Source organism: Gossypium hirsutum, chromosome D04 (assembly GCF_007990345.1).
Source record: "Gossypium hirsutum isolate 1008001.06 chromosome D04, Gossypium_hirsutum_v2.1, whole genome shotgun sequence".
NCBI lineage: Eukaryota > Viridiplantae > Streptophyta > Magnoliopsida > Malvales > Malvaceae > Gossypium > Gossypium hirsutum.
The window spans coordinates 53113426-53128801 of NC_053440.1; the positions used below are offsets into that span (position 1 = coordinate 53113426).

Consider the following 15376-nt stretch of genomic DNA (forward strand, 5'->3'; position numbering starts at 1 on the left):
ATTAAATCAGTTGAGCCGTGAACTGGTACCAACCAATTGAACTCTATAATTTGACACAAATAAATGGCCTTCCTTGTGATGACACATTTTACAAAAATGGTTAAATTTTATCTTTGGTCCCTCTAATATGCTTAAAGTCGATATTTAATCTATATACTTTAATTTTTATCATAATTTGTTCCATATATCTTTATAATATTATTAATTAGTCCAAATAGTTAATATCTTTAACTTTTTGGTTAAAATGTTACGTGGTTATATATAATTTGCATATCCTAAGAGTCTTAGAGATGGACATATGACTTCCAATTTCTTTTAGGTTTATATAAGTGCTTACCTTTTTTTGGTAGTTTTAGAAAAATAGTTAAATTTCAATTTTGATCCCTCTATTATGCTTAAATTTTATATTTGACGACTACCCTTTAGATTTGTTTTGCTTTATATATATATATTATAAAAAAATGATCAAACTTTAGTTTTAACCCTTATACTATGTTGAAACTTGGGATTTAATCTATACACCTTATTTTCGACATAATTTGATCTTTCTACTTTTATAATGTCATTAGTTAGTCTAAATATTTAATATTATTAACTATTTCAATTAAAACGCATATGTCAATTTATACATGCACATATAGTGTGAAATTTATTAAAGTCAATTGAACCAAACTATCAATTTTCAAGTTCGGAAGATCAATCAGTTTGCGGCAAATTTTTGGATGAGATCTAGGCATTTCTCGGCTAAGATGTATGCATAGCATTTGAAAAGTTACCTCTTAGTTTCGAAAGGCATTTTGAATCACTTGATTTTGAGTCTGGGAGCTCAAGTTATGATCATTTTACTAAAGACTACATGAGGAGAATTTTTGGATGGTATTATTACGCGAAATTACAGTTTGGGACTTTAATTCAAGTTTAACTCATATTGAGTTCTATTTTTAGGCTTAATTTTTGTGATAAATGAGTCCAATATTGTATTCATTAGGTTTTATTATTTTATTATTTATTTGTTCCAAATTTTAGGATATTTTTAAGTACTTAAAGTTGTTTAGGAGTTTTATATTTCTTAGTCAGCAAGAACTATTAATGTTAAAAATTAGTGCATCTTACTAGATTTTTAATTTATTTATCAAATAAGTTGGTTCCTATTTTATAGGGATATTATCAGATTATGTTTTGTTAGTTGAGGTTTTAGTGGGCTATTAGTTGCAGTTTTTTTTTAGCTTTTAACGATACATGTAGTTAAGCTATTTATATGTCATTTTATCTAATGTAATTTTGGTGTCTTCAGTAATCAAAAACGTTCTTCAATACTTTGAGCTTTTCTTGTTATTATTTCTTGCATTACCTCAGTCATTCCCTTTTGTTTTATGGTATCAGAGCTAGGTTATTCATTGGTTAATTGTGTGAAAGGGTGTTTTGCTAGTTGCTGCAATGGAGGTTTCAAATGGAGGAAATAATCAGATTGGTATGGAGAAGCTTGTAGGCACTAACTACAAGTATTGGAGGATGTGTATGGAGGCATTTCTTCAAGGCCAAGACTTGTGGGGATTGGTTGTTGACGCTGATGCAACAATCCCTCCCGATATTCCCGAGAATGCCGAATCACGAAGGAGGTGGAAGGTCAAGTACGGTAAAGCTCTCTTTGTTTTCAGGACTTCTATTAGCAAAGAGTTCATTAATCATGTTCGTGATGTTAACTCTCCTAAAGAAGTTTGGGAAACGCTCGAAAGGTTGTTTACCAAGAAGAATACCGCAAGGTTGCAATTGTTGGAGAACGAGTTGGCCGGGTTAAAACAAGGAGGTATGTCAATTTCAGAATATTTTTTACGAGTTAAAAATATTTGTGCTGAAATTTCAGAGATAGATACGGATGAGAAAGTTAGTGAAGCTCGTTTGCGTCGTTATCTTATCCGCGGTTTGAAGAAGGAGTATGGGCCTTTTGTCACTTCTATTCAATGGTGGTCGACACAGCCTTTGGTGGAGGAGTTAGAGAATTTGCTCTCTAATCAAGAAGCTTTGGCAAAGCAGATGGCGAAAAGTTTCGAATCTAATGCCGTTCTCTTCTGGTATCAGAGCTTTACCGCACTTGACCTTCCACCTCCTTCGTGATTCAGCATTCTCAGGAATATCGGGAGGGATTGTTGCATCAGCGTCAACAACCAATCCCCACAAGTCCTGGCCTTGAAGAAATTAAAGCTTTAAACAAAAATGAGACGTGGGAGTTGGTTCATAAACCAGAAAATTGTAAGCCGATCACTTGCAAATAGGTTTTTCGCGTGAAGAAAAAATTGGATGGCACCATTGATAGATTTAAAGCTCGTCTGGTGGCTCGTGGTTTTTCTTAAAATTATGGATTGGACTACGAGGAGACGTTCAGCCCAGTAGCAAAGATGGTGACGGTGAGATCGATCATTTCGCTTGCTGCGTTTAAAGGTTGGAGACTATGGCAACTTGATGTAAAGAATGCGTTTCTTTACGGAGATTTAGATCGTGAAGTATTTATGGAGCAACCTGTTGGCTTTGTCTTTAAGGAATTTCCCGATCGTGTTTGCCGTTTGAAGAAAGCGTTATATGGCCTTAAGCAAGCGCCACGAGCATGGTATGGTAAAGCTGCTCAATATCTCATTTTTTGTGGCTTTAGAGTTTTTGAATCAGATTCTAGTTTATTTATAAAATTGGAATCAGGTGCACATCTCTTGGTATTATTATATGTTGATGATATGATAATAACTGGAGATAATGAATCAGAAATTTGTAATTTGAGGAATGGCTTGTCTGTTCGTTTCGAGATGAAAATTTTGGGGGAGATTGGATGTTTTCTTGGTCTAGAAGTGGAAAAATCAGATCAAGGTTACTTTGTTTCTCAAAAAGGCTATGCAAGGAATCTCTTGGAGCGTTTCGGTATGGGGGAGTCGAAAGAAAAAGCTACTCCGATGGAGCCGAATTTGAAGTTGAAGAAAGATAATGGGAGGCCGTTGGAAGATGCAAGGAAGTTCCGACAACTTGTTGGAAGCTTAATCTATTTGACCATTACGAGGCCTGAAATTTCATACTCTGTTAGTGTTGTTTCTCAATTTATGCAGAATCCAACAACTATTCATATGGATGCAGCAAAGAGGATTTTGCGTTATGTTAAAGGAACTATTGGTTATGGTCTTTTATACAAGAGATGTGATAGCTTTATGTTGAGTGGATTTACTGATGCCGATTGGGCTGGAGATACAAACGATCGTCACTCGACTTCGGGATATTGTTTCAGTATCGGTTCAGCAATGGTTTCTTGGTGTAGCAAAAAGCAAGGTGTTGTTGCTTTGCCGAGTATCGAAGCCGAGTATGTGGCAGCAACTATGGCTGCACAAGAGTGCATTTGGTTGAAGAGGTTGATTGGAGACATATGCAAAGTTGATTATGCAGTAAAAATCAAGTGTGATAATGAAAGTGCTATTAAGCTTGCATCGAACCCGGTTTTTCATGCTCGAACGAAGCACATCGAGGTTCGACATCATTTTGTTCGAGGAAAGGTTCTAAGTGAAGAGATTGAGCTTGTAAATATTCGCACCAACGATCAAGTGGCTGATATTTTCACTAAGGCTTTGGTGAAGCCTAAGTTTCAGCAATTTAGAGATGCTCTTGGAGTTCTTGATCGTAAGCATGCACTAAGGGGGAGTGTTAAAAATTAGTGCATCTTACTGGATTTTTAATTTATTTATCAAATAAGTTGGTTCCTATTTTATAGGGATATTATCAGATTATGTTTTGTTAGTTGAGGTTTTAGTGGGCTATTAGTTGCAGGTTTTTTTTTTAGCTTTTAACATTACATGTAGTTAAGCTATTTATATGTCATTTTATCTAATGTAATTTTGGTTTCTTCAGTAATCAAAAACGTTCTTCAATACTTTGAGCTTTTCTTGTTATTATTTCTTGCATTACCTCGGTCATTCCCTTTTGTTTTAATTAAAACTATTGTTTTTTTAGATTAATTAGAGTTTTATTATACTTGAGAGTTTTATTTGATATAATTAGTTAGTCTATATCTCTTTGTGATATTTCTCTTTTGTTTATTTTAGAAGTAGATTTTCTTCTTGTTTTCTTTTTAAAGCCGTTGGATAACTCTTCACCCTCCAATTTACTAGGATTCAGCTTTAGGGGGTTAGTTAGAGTCATTTGTGGAGTTTGTCGAAGATCATTCTTCAAATGGTTTCATAGGACATTGACTTTTATCACCATCAATTGTTTTTATTGAAGCTTTTTTCTTCAAGGGGACAATCTTTCCATCATCATCTTATTTTTGTTTTCTTCCGTTCAATATTTTTTCTATCTCACCTTAATATTTTTTGATGCTTTGTTTTTTCTCTTTATTCCGTTGTTTCTAATCCATTTTGTTTCTTTTTTCAGGTCAAATTTAAATCTTTTTTCGAGTCAAATAACTTGAAAATTATTTTAAAATAAAAATTGATGTTTTTTTAATAAGGTTAAAGCACTGGGGAGGTCCCAATATTATACGGACTAGATCAAATCAATTCTATTATTATTAAATGAATAAATTTAGTCTTTATATTATTAAAAAGAATCAAATAAGTCCCAACTGTAATAGAGTTAACATTTACTCTATAAAAAATATTTTAAATTTTTTTTTTCAATTGCAATTCAATTTTAAACAAAATATTTCATTTACAAAATCATAAAAACTTTAAGAAAAATATTAACTCTGTTAAACAACACATGATATCTTTTAAACAATATATATTAACTTTATTCTAAATTAACCTTATTTAATTTTTTTAATAATATAAAGACTTTATATATTTAATAGTAGAGAGATTAATTTAATCAAATCCGTAAAGTACCTCTTAGATATATTCACCTCTGGGCTGCTTCATGGGAACCGCCCCTCCCTGGCCCCATGTGGGTTAAACCAAGTTGGCCGGTTCACCTACTCCCACCCACGTCTTGACTTCTTTTTCTTCCCACTCCCTCCTTTCATCAATTTTGTACTTGTTAATGCTCTCTCTCTCTTCCTTAACATCATATCTAAAAAGAAGATATCATATTTCAACTATAGTTTTTCCTTTTAATGTATTGCAATCGATTATAATTAAAATATAATATTATAAATACTAATAGTTGGAATATATGAACTTAAATTAGAATAATTTAATGGGATATAAGTAATAATATATATTTAAAAATAATTATGTGGTGCGATGTTATTCATCTCACCCTTTAATTATAAAGTTAGGGATTCAATTTTTGTCCATGCAAATGATAAGTACATTTTAAGATCAACTAACTACAAAGGAACAATCGGTACCCTAATTTCGACCAAATAAAAAAATATATATTTAAAAACAATCTACATATAATTTATGTAAAATAAGAGTCGAACTTAAGACATTAATATAACAAAGTTTTACAGCCTTTGTCAACGGTACCAAAATCACATTAACAACTTCCACATATAGTTATATTTTTTTTTGAATCCGCTATAGTTGATTTATATAATTATTTATATGATATAACATTAAACATCTTGATATATATAGTTCCGGTAATCTTTGTGTACGTGTCATCAAAGCTTTGATATTGTTGTTAAAAGTTGTGAGTCTTATGACATTGATGTTGCAAGTTTGGGCCCCTTGGATGGACGTTTATTTTTAGTATGGTGCGTTTAGTTTCTTTTTTTTGTCTCACTGCTATAGTATCTAATATCACAGCCACCGCTATTTTTACACTAACCACAGATAAATGTACCGTCTATCCAAAGACTCTCCATTTATTAAATTATGTATAATTTATCTCTAAATTTAATATTATTTAAATCTCCGCAATGATAGATTATTTTTAGAATTCTTTTAATTTAACTTTAAATATTGATTTCTTTTCGCTCTTAGGATATATATTGCTAGTAATTGGAATTATATTTGTAAAGTTTAAAATAGAAATGTAGGAGGACATAGGAGGAGAGAGATGTAAGCAAAGTGGTATTAAGGGTGGTAAGCTACTTTTAATTGGACTCTCCATTGGAGCTGACAATGAACGTAGAGTTACTTAAATCAAAACAAAAGTTAAATTATAAAAGGATTAGAATTCAACCCGAAAACTTACAGTTAAATCGAATAAATAAATAATCAAATATTATTATTTTAAATTTCCTACTTGATTATGAATTATCAAAATTGACCAAAGCATGTATCAATTTTTAAATATATTGCTCTAACATTCTATCCTCTTCAGTTATACTTAAACTTTGATTAAAAAGGTAAAATTTTAATTTCTTTTTATTGTCATTTAAAAACTTTTATTGTGCTGATGGAAATTTATTCTTCATTGCTACGACGAGTATTTATTGTTTTTTTTTTTTGAAATATATAGTTCCATTCGTGAAATGAATTAATATTAGTTTTTACCTAATATTTATGAAAAAGACTATGAAATTTTATCAAATAATGTCATTTTGTAAAACAATAAAATCCAAAATTATTATGGGAAAAAATCAACCACCAAACCAAGCCGAATGGATGGTTTAAAAATTTCAAAAAAAATCAATCAAACAAAACCGAACCAAAATCACCCCTAGTTGACCGATGGAATTTCTTAATTGAGCTAAGGCACAACATTAATAATAGTAGGAAGATTAAATTATGATAAATTAAAATATAGGGACTAAAACCATAATATGACATTTTAGAGTTAGATACTCTGCTAAAGTTGGGAGTTCAATTTGATTAGATTCAAACAATGCCTGGGTAATGTTTACCAACAAAAGGCACAACATTTTCCCCAACAATGACTAAAAACAATGGGGTAATGAAAATTAAGATTGTAAGGAAACAAGTGAATATCGACTCTAAAAGCAATCATCACTTGTGCAAAGTTTGCACTGTAGAAACCCCAAAAACTTCAACCACCACCATGGCAGAAATTCCAAGCCAAAGCATATAGATTATCTAATTGGCATTACCTCTTGATTTTATCGGATTTTACGCGGACCCAGAGGCGGGAATCATATTCAGAGCTTTCAGCATAAAAGTATATGTCATGGCATCTTCTTGAAGCCTCTCAAATCTGCATTCAACAACATATTTGTTTAAACATTCGTGTATCTTATAATACCGGACAATCTATGGCTCAGTTTCATGTGATATTGAGGTTTTCGTAGAATATAAAGCTGGAATATATATTGATATTTATAACTTAACGATGAAATATTCAGAACGCTAATAGCTTTCAGCAGGGGAACCAAGAAAGAGGAACTACCTTCCGGACTTTGAAAAATGGCCGGCACCAAGTTCACACTTGAACAATAGCATGTTATCGTCCGTTTTCATATCCCTTAGTTTAGCTACAAACTTTGCAGGTTCTGAGTACATAACACGCGGATCTGCCACAATAGTATACAAAATAGGTTAATAGCAGTATGTGGAGAATATATGCTACTAGATATTTCCAGTGGCAGACATTTAATGTGCAGAATTATTATCGAGGAGGGACAAGCAATCAACCCATTACTATATGATCACAAAAAGAGAATATCATGTATTATACTGATCTTTATACTTGCCATGTAAGCCAGCTGTAACGAGAATATCCGGATAATTTTGAGCCTTCACCTGCAAAACATAGATATATTAGAGCCTAAACATAATGAAAAATTTAAAGTGATACATGATCAATATTCAGCGCTCCATGTTCATGCTTGACTGAGAAATAGTTAGTTGTCATATAGAATGCTAGTCGCAAAAGCCTGGAGAAACAGCAGTATTAGAGTCGTACATTATCAACAGGGGAATACGACTTCATATAGAAGTAAAACTCTTCCTTTCGAGGGTCACCCCATTCCTGTTGTAACAAAAACAGAAAGAAGGATAACATGGTTAGCAGTTAACGTACTGGACTAAACGATTTAATTTCAAACAAATAAGGCTTATCCAATCTTCAGTAAAAACAATTGAAATTTGGGGTGAATCCTACAATAACTGAAAACAAGAAAAAATCACATACATCTAGTTTAAGGATAAATTTACCAACCCGATAAGCCAAATGGATTGTTTAGTCACTGACTCATTATTACTAATAGAGTTTGTGCTTCTATATAGTGCAGATCTGTATTTGGCAGGTTATAGAACACGAAAACTCAAACCATTTACAAAAATCAAATTACAACACTCAGATTTCTTAAACATGTTAAAGATTCATCATGGCAGTCACTAAGGAACTACATCAAATCAATCCCCGAAAAGTGTTTGCCAAGATGAGAATGCAATTCAATACTAATGCGCCAGTAGCCACTTGTACCAGATTGTTTCAATGGTCATGCAAAAAATGAAAATCAAATTTTGTAAGGAGAAAGATAATACCTCCCACTCTGAAGTTGTAAGAGGGATAGTAGGGTCGAGCATTGTAGTCAGGACATCTACAAAAGGCACTCCAGCGACAGCAGCCTTCCACAAATCAGGCCTCATGTTAAGAACTGCACCAATAAGCAATCCACCTGCACTTCTTCCCTCTATGCACAATTTTTCCTTTGAACAGTACTTCTGTTCAATTAAATACTCGGCACAAGAGATAAAATCTGTGAAAGTATTCTTCTTCTTTAAAAATTTCCCATTCTCATACCATTGCCTCCCCATTTCACCACCTCCACGAATATGAGCTATTGCAAAGATAAACCCACGATCTAATAAAGACAGCCTTGATGCCTCAAAGTCAGGATCTATACATATCTGCGCTAACAGACATGTAACACTATATTAAATTACTGAAATTCAATAATTATACACCGAAATTTGTACACATTCAACTAAAAGGATACTCCAAAATGATGCAGCACATAATCATAGACATGTGAAAGTCATAGTTCCAACAGTTTGCAAAAAGAAAAAAAATGTTTGAATGTAAAGTGCCCTCTTGAAAGATCACTTAACTTTCTGAATGCATAATTTTGAGAAACTGAAGGAGGAAAAAGGGTAAGAGAGGGCACCCCTAGAAGTAAAACAAAACTGAACAAGTTTTTGAGACTTTCATAGTATTCACAAATCCAGAAAAGGCTAGAAAAACCAGAGACTAAACAAAATAGTGTACAATCAAGGAAGATTATACAAGCACGGAAATTGCCTTCACATCACATTAAGATAAACTTCCTCATTAGTTCAACATGGTCTTAGCAAAACTGTAATAAAATAGAAGAATAATAACTCCAACTCGTAATTAGCACCTCTCACAATAATTGATCCCATCGAATGAATTGTTACCTCATATGAACCATATCCATAAAGCAACATCGGGTCAGATCCATCAAGCTTGACAAGATTCTTTTGGTACACAATTGATATGGGAATTTCAGTGCCATCTGAAGCAGTAGCCCATTTCCTTTTGGTGACATAATTAGATGCATCAAACCCTCCCAAAACCTGAAAAAGAGACAACGTACAAAATTAATCCAGCATGATATGCACACATAGGACCCAAAAGTAATAATGAAATATAAATTCATAAACCTACTATTTTTATTCTTGACCGGTAAAAACAGATTGTGGTTTCTGGAGGGAGAATAAGTTCTTTAACAAAATCTGATCAATACCATTTTATGAACAGATCAAGTCCTAAGAACTAAAATGGTTTTTTTGCAAAATCTTCAGGAGAAAAGGGAAGGATATTGTCAGGAAAAGAAGAAAACTTTCAATATATTTGAGGACCCGAGCAAAAAGGTCAGAAACAGGAAATCAAATATTGTAAGTATTCTGAAATTCTGATCTTGGAAGGTCCACGTTGAAATTTAAGTCCTTGGATGAAACCATGACAGCTTGAATTGAAGTGCAGTGTTTAACTATGAGACCAAAATTATGGGAGAATAGCAGTTTAGCATCAGAAGCCCCACTTCCCTTTTTTTTATGATAAAAACCTCCGATTCCTTTTAGCTAACCGGAATAAACAAACTAAAAACATGTCACAGTATGATGTAGAAGGTGCTACTTGAATGAGATACATTCTGCATAAGGACTCTTGGTAGTACATGAAAAGACCAATTCTAGAAAAGGAAGATCACTCCAACATGAAGGTGGGAAAAGCAAACCATGGATAGCAAAGCAATCGAGACAATTAGGTAAAGACAACTATACCTATAATTTGCTTGTAATCGGATCATGTCATGTAAAGTAACACACTGTACATATCACTAGTTTTACTATTTTAGATCCTTATTTACACTAAGTTTTATCAACTCATTTCTTATCATGGTTCAAATGTTAACAAACAGTAGTGCTTACAGTTTCAATCTTCTTCAAAACAGACTCCCCAGTATTCATGTCATAGTCGTAGACAGAATTAGGCATCCTCAATGAGCTATAAGAAAACCGCAAAATGGTGGAGGAAAACTGTGATACTGATAGATCAACTGAGTATACAGGGTCAATAAATTGAACTGATTTACCCCCTTCAAGATTTATGAGTGGCTCTTCAACTTCCGGAAGATGGTAAACAGTAATTTTGGGCAAACCTTCTTCACGCTCAGAGACAGCAAGATGATCACTAAAAAGTTTAATATACTGAATCTTTACACTGAAGAAGAAACAAAATAAAATGGTAAGCTGCCATCCAGTATAAAAGATGCATACAAATGAAAGAATTTGCAAAATAGTAGGTAAACTGATTGATAACCAATCAAACAAAGCACCTGTCCACATGGGAGTAACAAATCATCATTTCCACTTCTTAGGAAGCATCATTCACAATTGCAAAATGCAATAAAAACATAAACTATACAATCTGACACCCAACCAAACAGAAAAGTTTCAGCTAAATTTTAACTTGTTCTTTCACAGGCTATGACTAAAAATAACCACAGTTGTGAACTGATAACATCAATGGTTAAAGCAGTATAGCTCCTTGCGCATACATCATTGGAATCATTAAATGATTAACTCATAATTTCCAGCAAAGCAGCCATCATAGATCTGACAATAACCCAAAAACAGAAAACAAATAATTAAGCATAATTACAAAAATGCATTGCAAGTGATTATAAGTATCGAAAAAAAAAAGATTTCCTCATCTAATCCTGTCTACTCAGACATACATAATTTTTCTAGGTTTGAAATTGTAAAATATCATTTCAGAAACAAACTAGATAGTTGCATTGAAGCCGCCCCCCCCCCCCCCCAAAAAAAAAAAAAAGAACAAGCAAGAAGGTGTTTCCATGTTGAACATTATATGTTTGAAAGAGCATCATAATCCAAACAACCTCCCCCCCCCCAAAGTAATGTAATAATAAAAGCAACATATACAAGAAACTAGTGAAAGGTCGTGGAAAACTTTAGAATTCCTTACGACCTTGCCCTGTGAGGAATAAGAACTGTTGTTGCAGATGTATTATCCACTGGACAAGCTAGTAGTTCTGAATTGAAAAACTCATCACTTCTCCTCTGGATAAAGAAGTGGTTTCCACGATGACTAACAGAGGTATCAATGCCAATTATACGAGGCGTCAAAACCTTAAGGCCTTCTTCCAGCTTGGAAACCTCAAGATAAAAGACAAATCTTGTCATTTTGCTTTCAGATGCAATAAACAAAAATTTCTCACTCTCAGAGGCTTCAAGACCAAGGGAAAACATGTCATCCTTCTCGTGGTAAAGGCATGAGTCATTGGATTGGTCTGCTCCCAACTTATGTAACCATGCCTATCATGAGAAATAAAAGAAAAGGGAGGTTAATGTAGTTGTACTTCAGAGAACGACAAAAGGAGAGGATTTATATTTAGATTAAACTGAATTTAACAATTACCTGCCAACACAGAAGAACAACAAGCTAAAGGTAACAAGAATAAAACTCTACCTGGACTTGAAGAAGGCACATGATCCTATTTGAGCACTAATATGTTATGCAACTGTAATTTTTTCCTAGAATCATGTGGACAACTGGAAAGATCTGATGAATATTATACATGTACATAGACTCTAAAAAGAAAAGAATTATGTGAAAAAGAAAAGATATGTGCGATCTTGTATAAAGGTACATGATACAGGGATATTATTTGTAAAAATCAGGATTTTTTCTCTGCGTCATGTAGGGATAAAAACATCCTTTTGAAACTCAAAAGACTCAAGCCATGAGTCTAAAGAATTATATAGACTTTTGATTTCTAACAAGAAATCAACGGAAAGGAAGAAATTCAAAAACAGTTTATTAACATCAAAGACTACATAAAAAAAATCCCAGATAGGGGACTCTGAATTAGTCGCGTATATGGTTATGATATGTAAGTGTCATTATTTTCACCTTATAATGAGCACGATAAAAGATGGACAGTGGTACTGATATAGAATCTACTGGAACAAAACAATATGGAGGGAAAAAGTGGGAACGAATAGAAAGCTTAGTTAAAACATTAAGAAGCGTGCAAAACAAAAAAGGACTACTGTCTTTAATAGGATCCCAATGTGTCAAAAACCTTTTAAGGAATGGAAACTGAAAACCCATACCTTATCTGGCCGAAGGATCTCATCCATTGTAATGTAAACCAAAGCATCATTACCAGCCCATTCAAGATTTGACGTTACACCTACTAGTGGTTTCCCTATTGGAGCTTGAGTCTCTGCATCAATCACATAGACAGTATAAATTTCATCTCCTTTAGTGTCTTCAGCGTATGCAACCATCTTATGATTTGGACTGACCTGAACAACAAATTGCATAAAGAGACTTCATAAGAAAAAAATATGAACATTAACAAAAGGAAAGCAAGCCCATTCAAAACCAAGTTAACAATATGAAGCCGGGTCATAACTGACCTTAAAAGCACCAATCCTGTAAAAACCATGTTCTTGAGCCTTAACATTCTCATCCAAGATTACATGCTCGGGCGGAGCATCAGGCCCACTGGGCATAGTATCGTGAACAGAAGATGGAGCATCGCGATTAGGAATGGGACGCCTGCAATATTGAACATATTCCTTTCCTTCCAAAGTCCTTGAATAATAATAATAGGGTCCTTTCCGAAGAGGAGCAGATATATCATCCTCTTTGATTCGACCTCTAATCTCAGCATAAATTTCATCTTCAAATTTTTTGGTTCCTACAGCAGCATTATTACGTTAAATAAAATGCTACGAAAATGGAAAGGCAATTTAACAACCGAAGAAGTGAATGCAACTCAAAAAAGTATCATACCAAAACGGTAGCAAAGTTGTTTGTCAACATTCTCGAGAAACAAATAGAAAGTTGACTAAGCCGGTAGATATGCATAAACAAATATATATATATTCGGCCTTTAAATCACATCACAGCATAAATTTCATCTTCACATATTTCGGTTCCTGCAGCAGTATTCTTTCATCCAATAAAATGCTATGGAAATAAAAGAGTAACTTAACAACCGAAGAAGAGAAAGCAACTCAAAAAAATCAGATCAAAACAGTAACACTTCCAAGAAACAAATAGATAGTTGAGGAAGTGAATAGATATACATATGCCTATATACATATATATAGCTTTGATTCGACCTCTAAGTCTCAGTATCAAACTTCATCTTCGAATATTTTGGTTCCTACAGAAGTATTCTTACGTTCAAAATGAAAGATGAATCTAACAACCGAAGAACTGAAAGCAACTCAATAGAGTTCCAGATCAAAGTTGCTTTTTAACATTTCCGAGAAGCAAACAGAAAGTTAAGGAAATCGATATACATATATACATACCGGACATCATGGCCTCGGTATAGGCGTTCTCTTGTTGAAGATAAGAGATGACTTTAGGGTTCTTGCGAGAGTCATCGCGAAGCCAGTAGTAATTGTCAACTCTAACGTCCCCGAACAACTCCATCTCGTGCTTCACTTTCTCGGCCAACGGCGGAGATGGAAGCTGAGATCGAGAGCCCATGGTGGCCGTTGATAGGCGGCGTGAGGCGGAGATCTTCGGATGGGCGGCGAGGATGCGATGAGAAGTAGAGAAGAGTAGTAGCCGGAGATGTAGAACTCCGCCTATGCAATTAGAATTCATATAATAATGTCGCCAAATGGAATCTTTTCTTAATTCCTCCAAAAGCTGAGATGTGTTTTAATTTTATTTTTTTAATTTTTAAATATTAATTAGAATATTTGTCAGGTTTTAAATTCCTCGAAAAAAATGAGATGTGTTTTTTTTATTTAAATATTAATTAGAATATTTGTCAGGTTTTAAATTCCTCCAAAAAAAATGAGATGTGTTTTAATTTTAATTTTTTATTTTTTAAATATTAATTAGAATATTTGTCGGGTTTTAAATTCCTCCCAAAAAAACTAAGATGTGTTTAATTTTATTTTTTTTAAATTTTAAATATTAATTAGAATATTTGTCCGATCTAAAAATTCCTGTACTGAGAAATTATTTATAGATCTTTCCACCACATCATTTATGATCCTATCCAATTAAAAGAATATATATGTTTTACCACATCATTCATTATCCCAATTGACGTGAATAACTTAATTTTTTTGTCATATAAATTATTTATATTTTAAGTTAATTAATATTTTTAAAATTTTGTTATTAGTTAAAGATTTTTATGCTAATTAGATTTTATTATAATAAGGATTATTTATAGGACTGAATTTCTAAAAAAGATAAAAATAAAATATTTTTTAAATATTTAAATAATTTATTATAGATAGATTTCATAAACAACAAATTAATGTATTCCATAAACACTTTTCATCTATGTTTAATCTAGAAAATTGTATATATCATTCATTTATAATAATTTTAAACATTTTTTTTTCAAATTAAATATTGAATTATAAAATTATTTAAATTTATTTATAATAATATTAATCATAAAATTGAATTTATACAAAATTATAAGATAATTTAAATATATTTTAATTAATACATACAAATAAATCCGTGTATCGCCGACTAAGAAAACCACTATATATTTATTGTCACGGCTGGAAAAATAATTAATTTTAAAAAATATATTTTATGTTTTTAAGAAATAAGTTAAAATTAGCCATTGGGTAGTTGTCGTTTTCTTTGGATTATTATTTGAGGACAAAAATATTTTGGACTTAATTTTTTTATTACTTTAATTTTTAATAATCAAATTTTAATTAAATTGTTTTTCATTTGATGTAACAATTGATTGAATTATTAAAATTTTAAATGTTTTAATATAGTATTCCGTGTGTAATTCAGGTCTATTTTATTTTTAACACAAATAATTTCTTTTAATTTTTTTGAATTTTTTATTTTTTAATATTTCTATAAAGTACATTTTAACTATATTGTGGACTATCACGTTACTATCATTAAAAATTGAACATTTCAATCAATTTTTTTGTCCAAATAAAAGTAATTTAATTAAATTTTGAAGGTGGAAGGTCAGCCTTTTTGTCGAGTT

General features: G+C 32.4%; 1 protein-coding gene across 1 annotated transcript; it reads right to left on the reverse strand.

The window, feature by feature from the left end:
• Positions 1–6629: 6629 nt before the first annotated feature.
• Positions 6630–14045, reverse strand: LOC107898079 (protease 2). The gene is made up of 11 exons (XM_041090879.1): positions 13698–14045; positions 12792–13075; positions 12483–12677; positions 11335–11681; positions 10272–10563; positions 9258–9416; positions 8364–8729; positions 7780–7845; positions 7568–7616; positions 7264–7387; positions 6630–7071 (listed from the first exon to the last, which is right to left on the reverse strand). The coding sequence occupies exons 1-11, from the start codon at positions 13996–13998 to the stop codon at positions 6987–6989; spliced, it is 2268 nt and encodes a 755-aa protein (XP_040946813.1). The 5' UTR covers positions 13999–14045; the 3' UTR covers positions 6630–6986.
• Between the last annotated feature and the right edge of the window lie 1331 nt (positions 14046–15376).

What these genes read in the sequence shown, in the direction of transcription:
- LOC107898079 (XM_041090879.1), bottom strand. Translation starts at nt 13,998, where the DNA reads ATGAATTCTAATTGCATAGGCGGAGTTCTACATCTCCGGCTACTACTC. An exon ending in TTACAACTTCAGAGTGGGAG is followed by an intron (nt 7,846 to 8,363) that starts GTATTATCTTTC and finishes TTGTTACAACAG; the next exon opens with GAATGGGGTGACCCTCGAAA. An exon ending in CGTATTCCCCTGTTGATAAT is followed by an intron (nt 7,617 to 7,779) that starts GTACGACTCTAA and finishes TATGTTTTGCAG; the next exon opens with GTGAAGGCTCAAAATTATCC.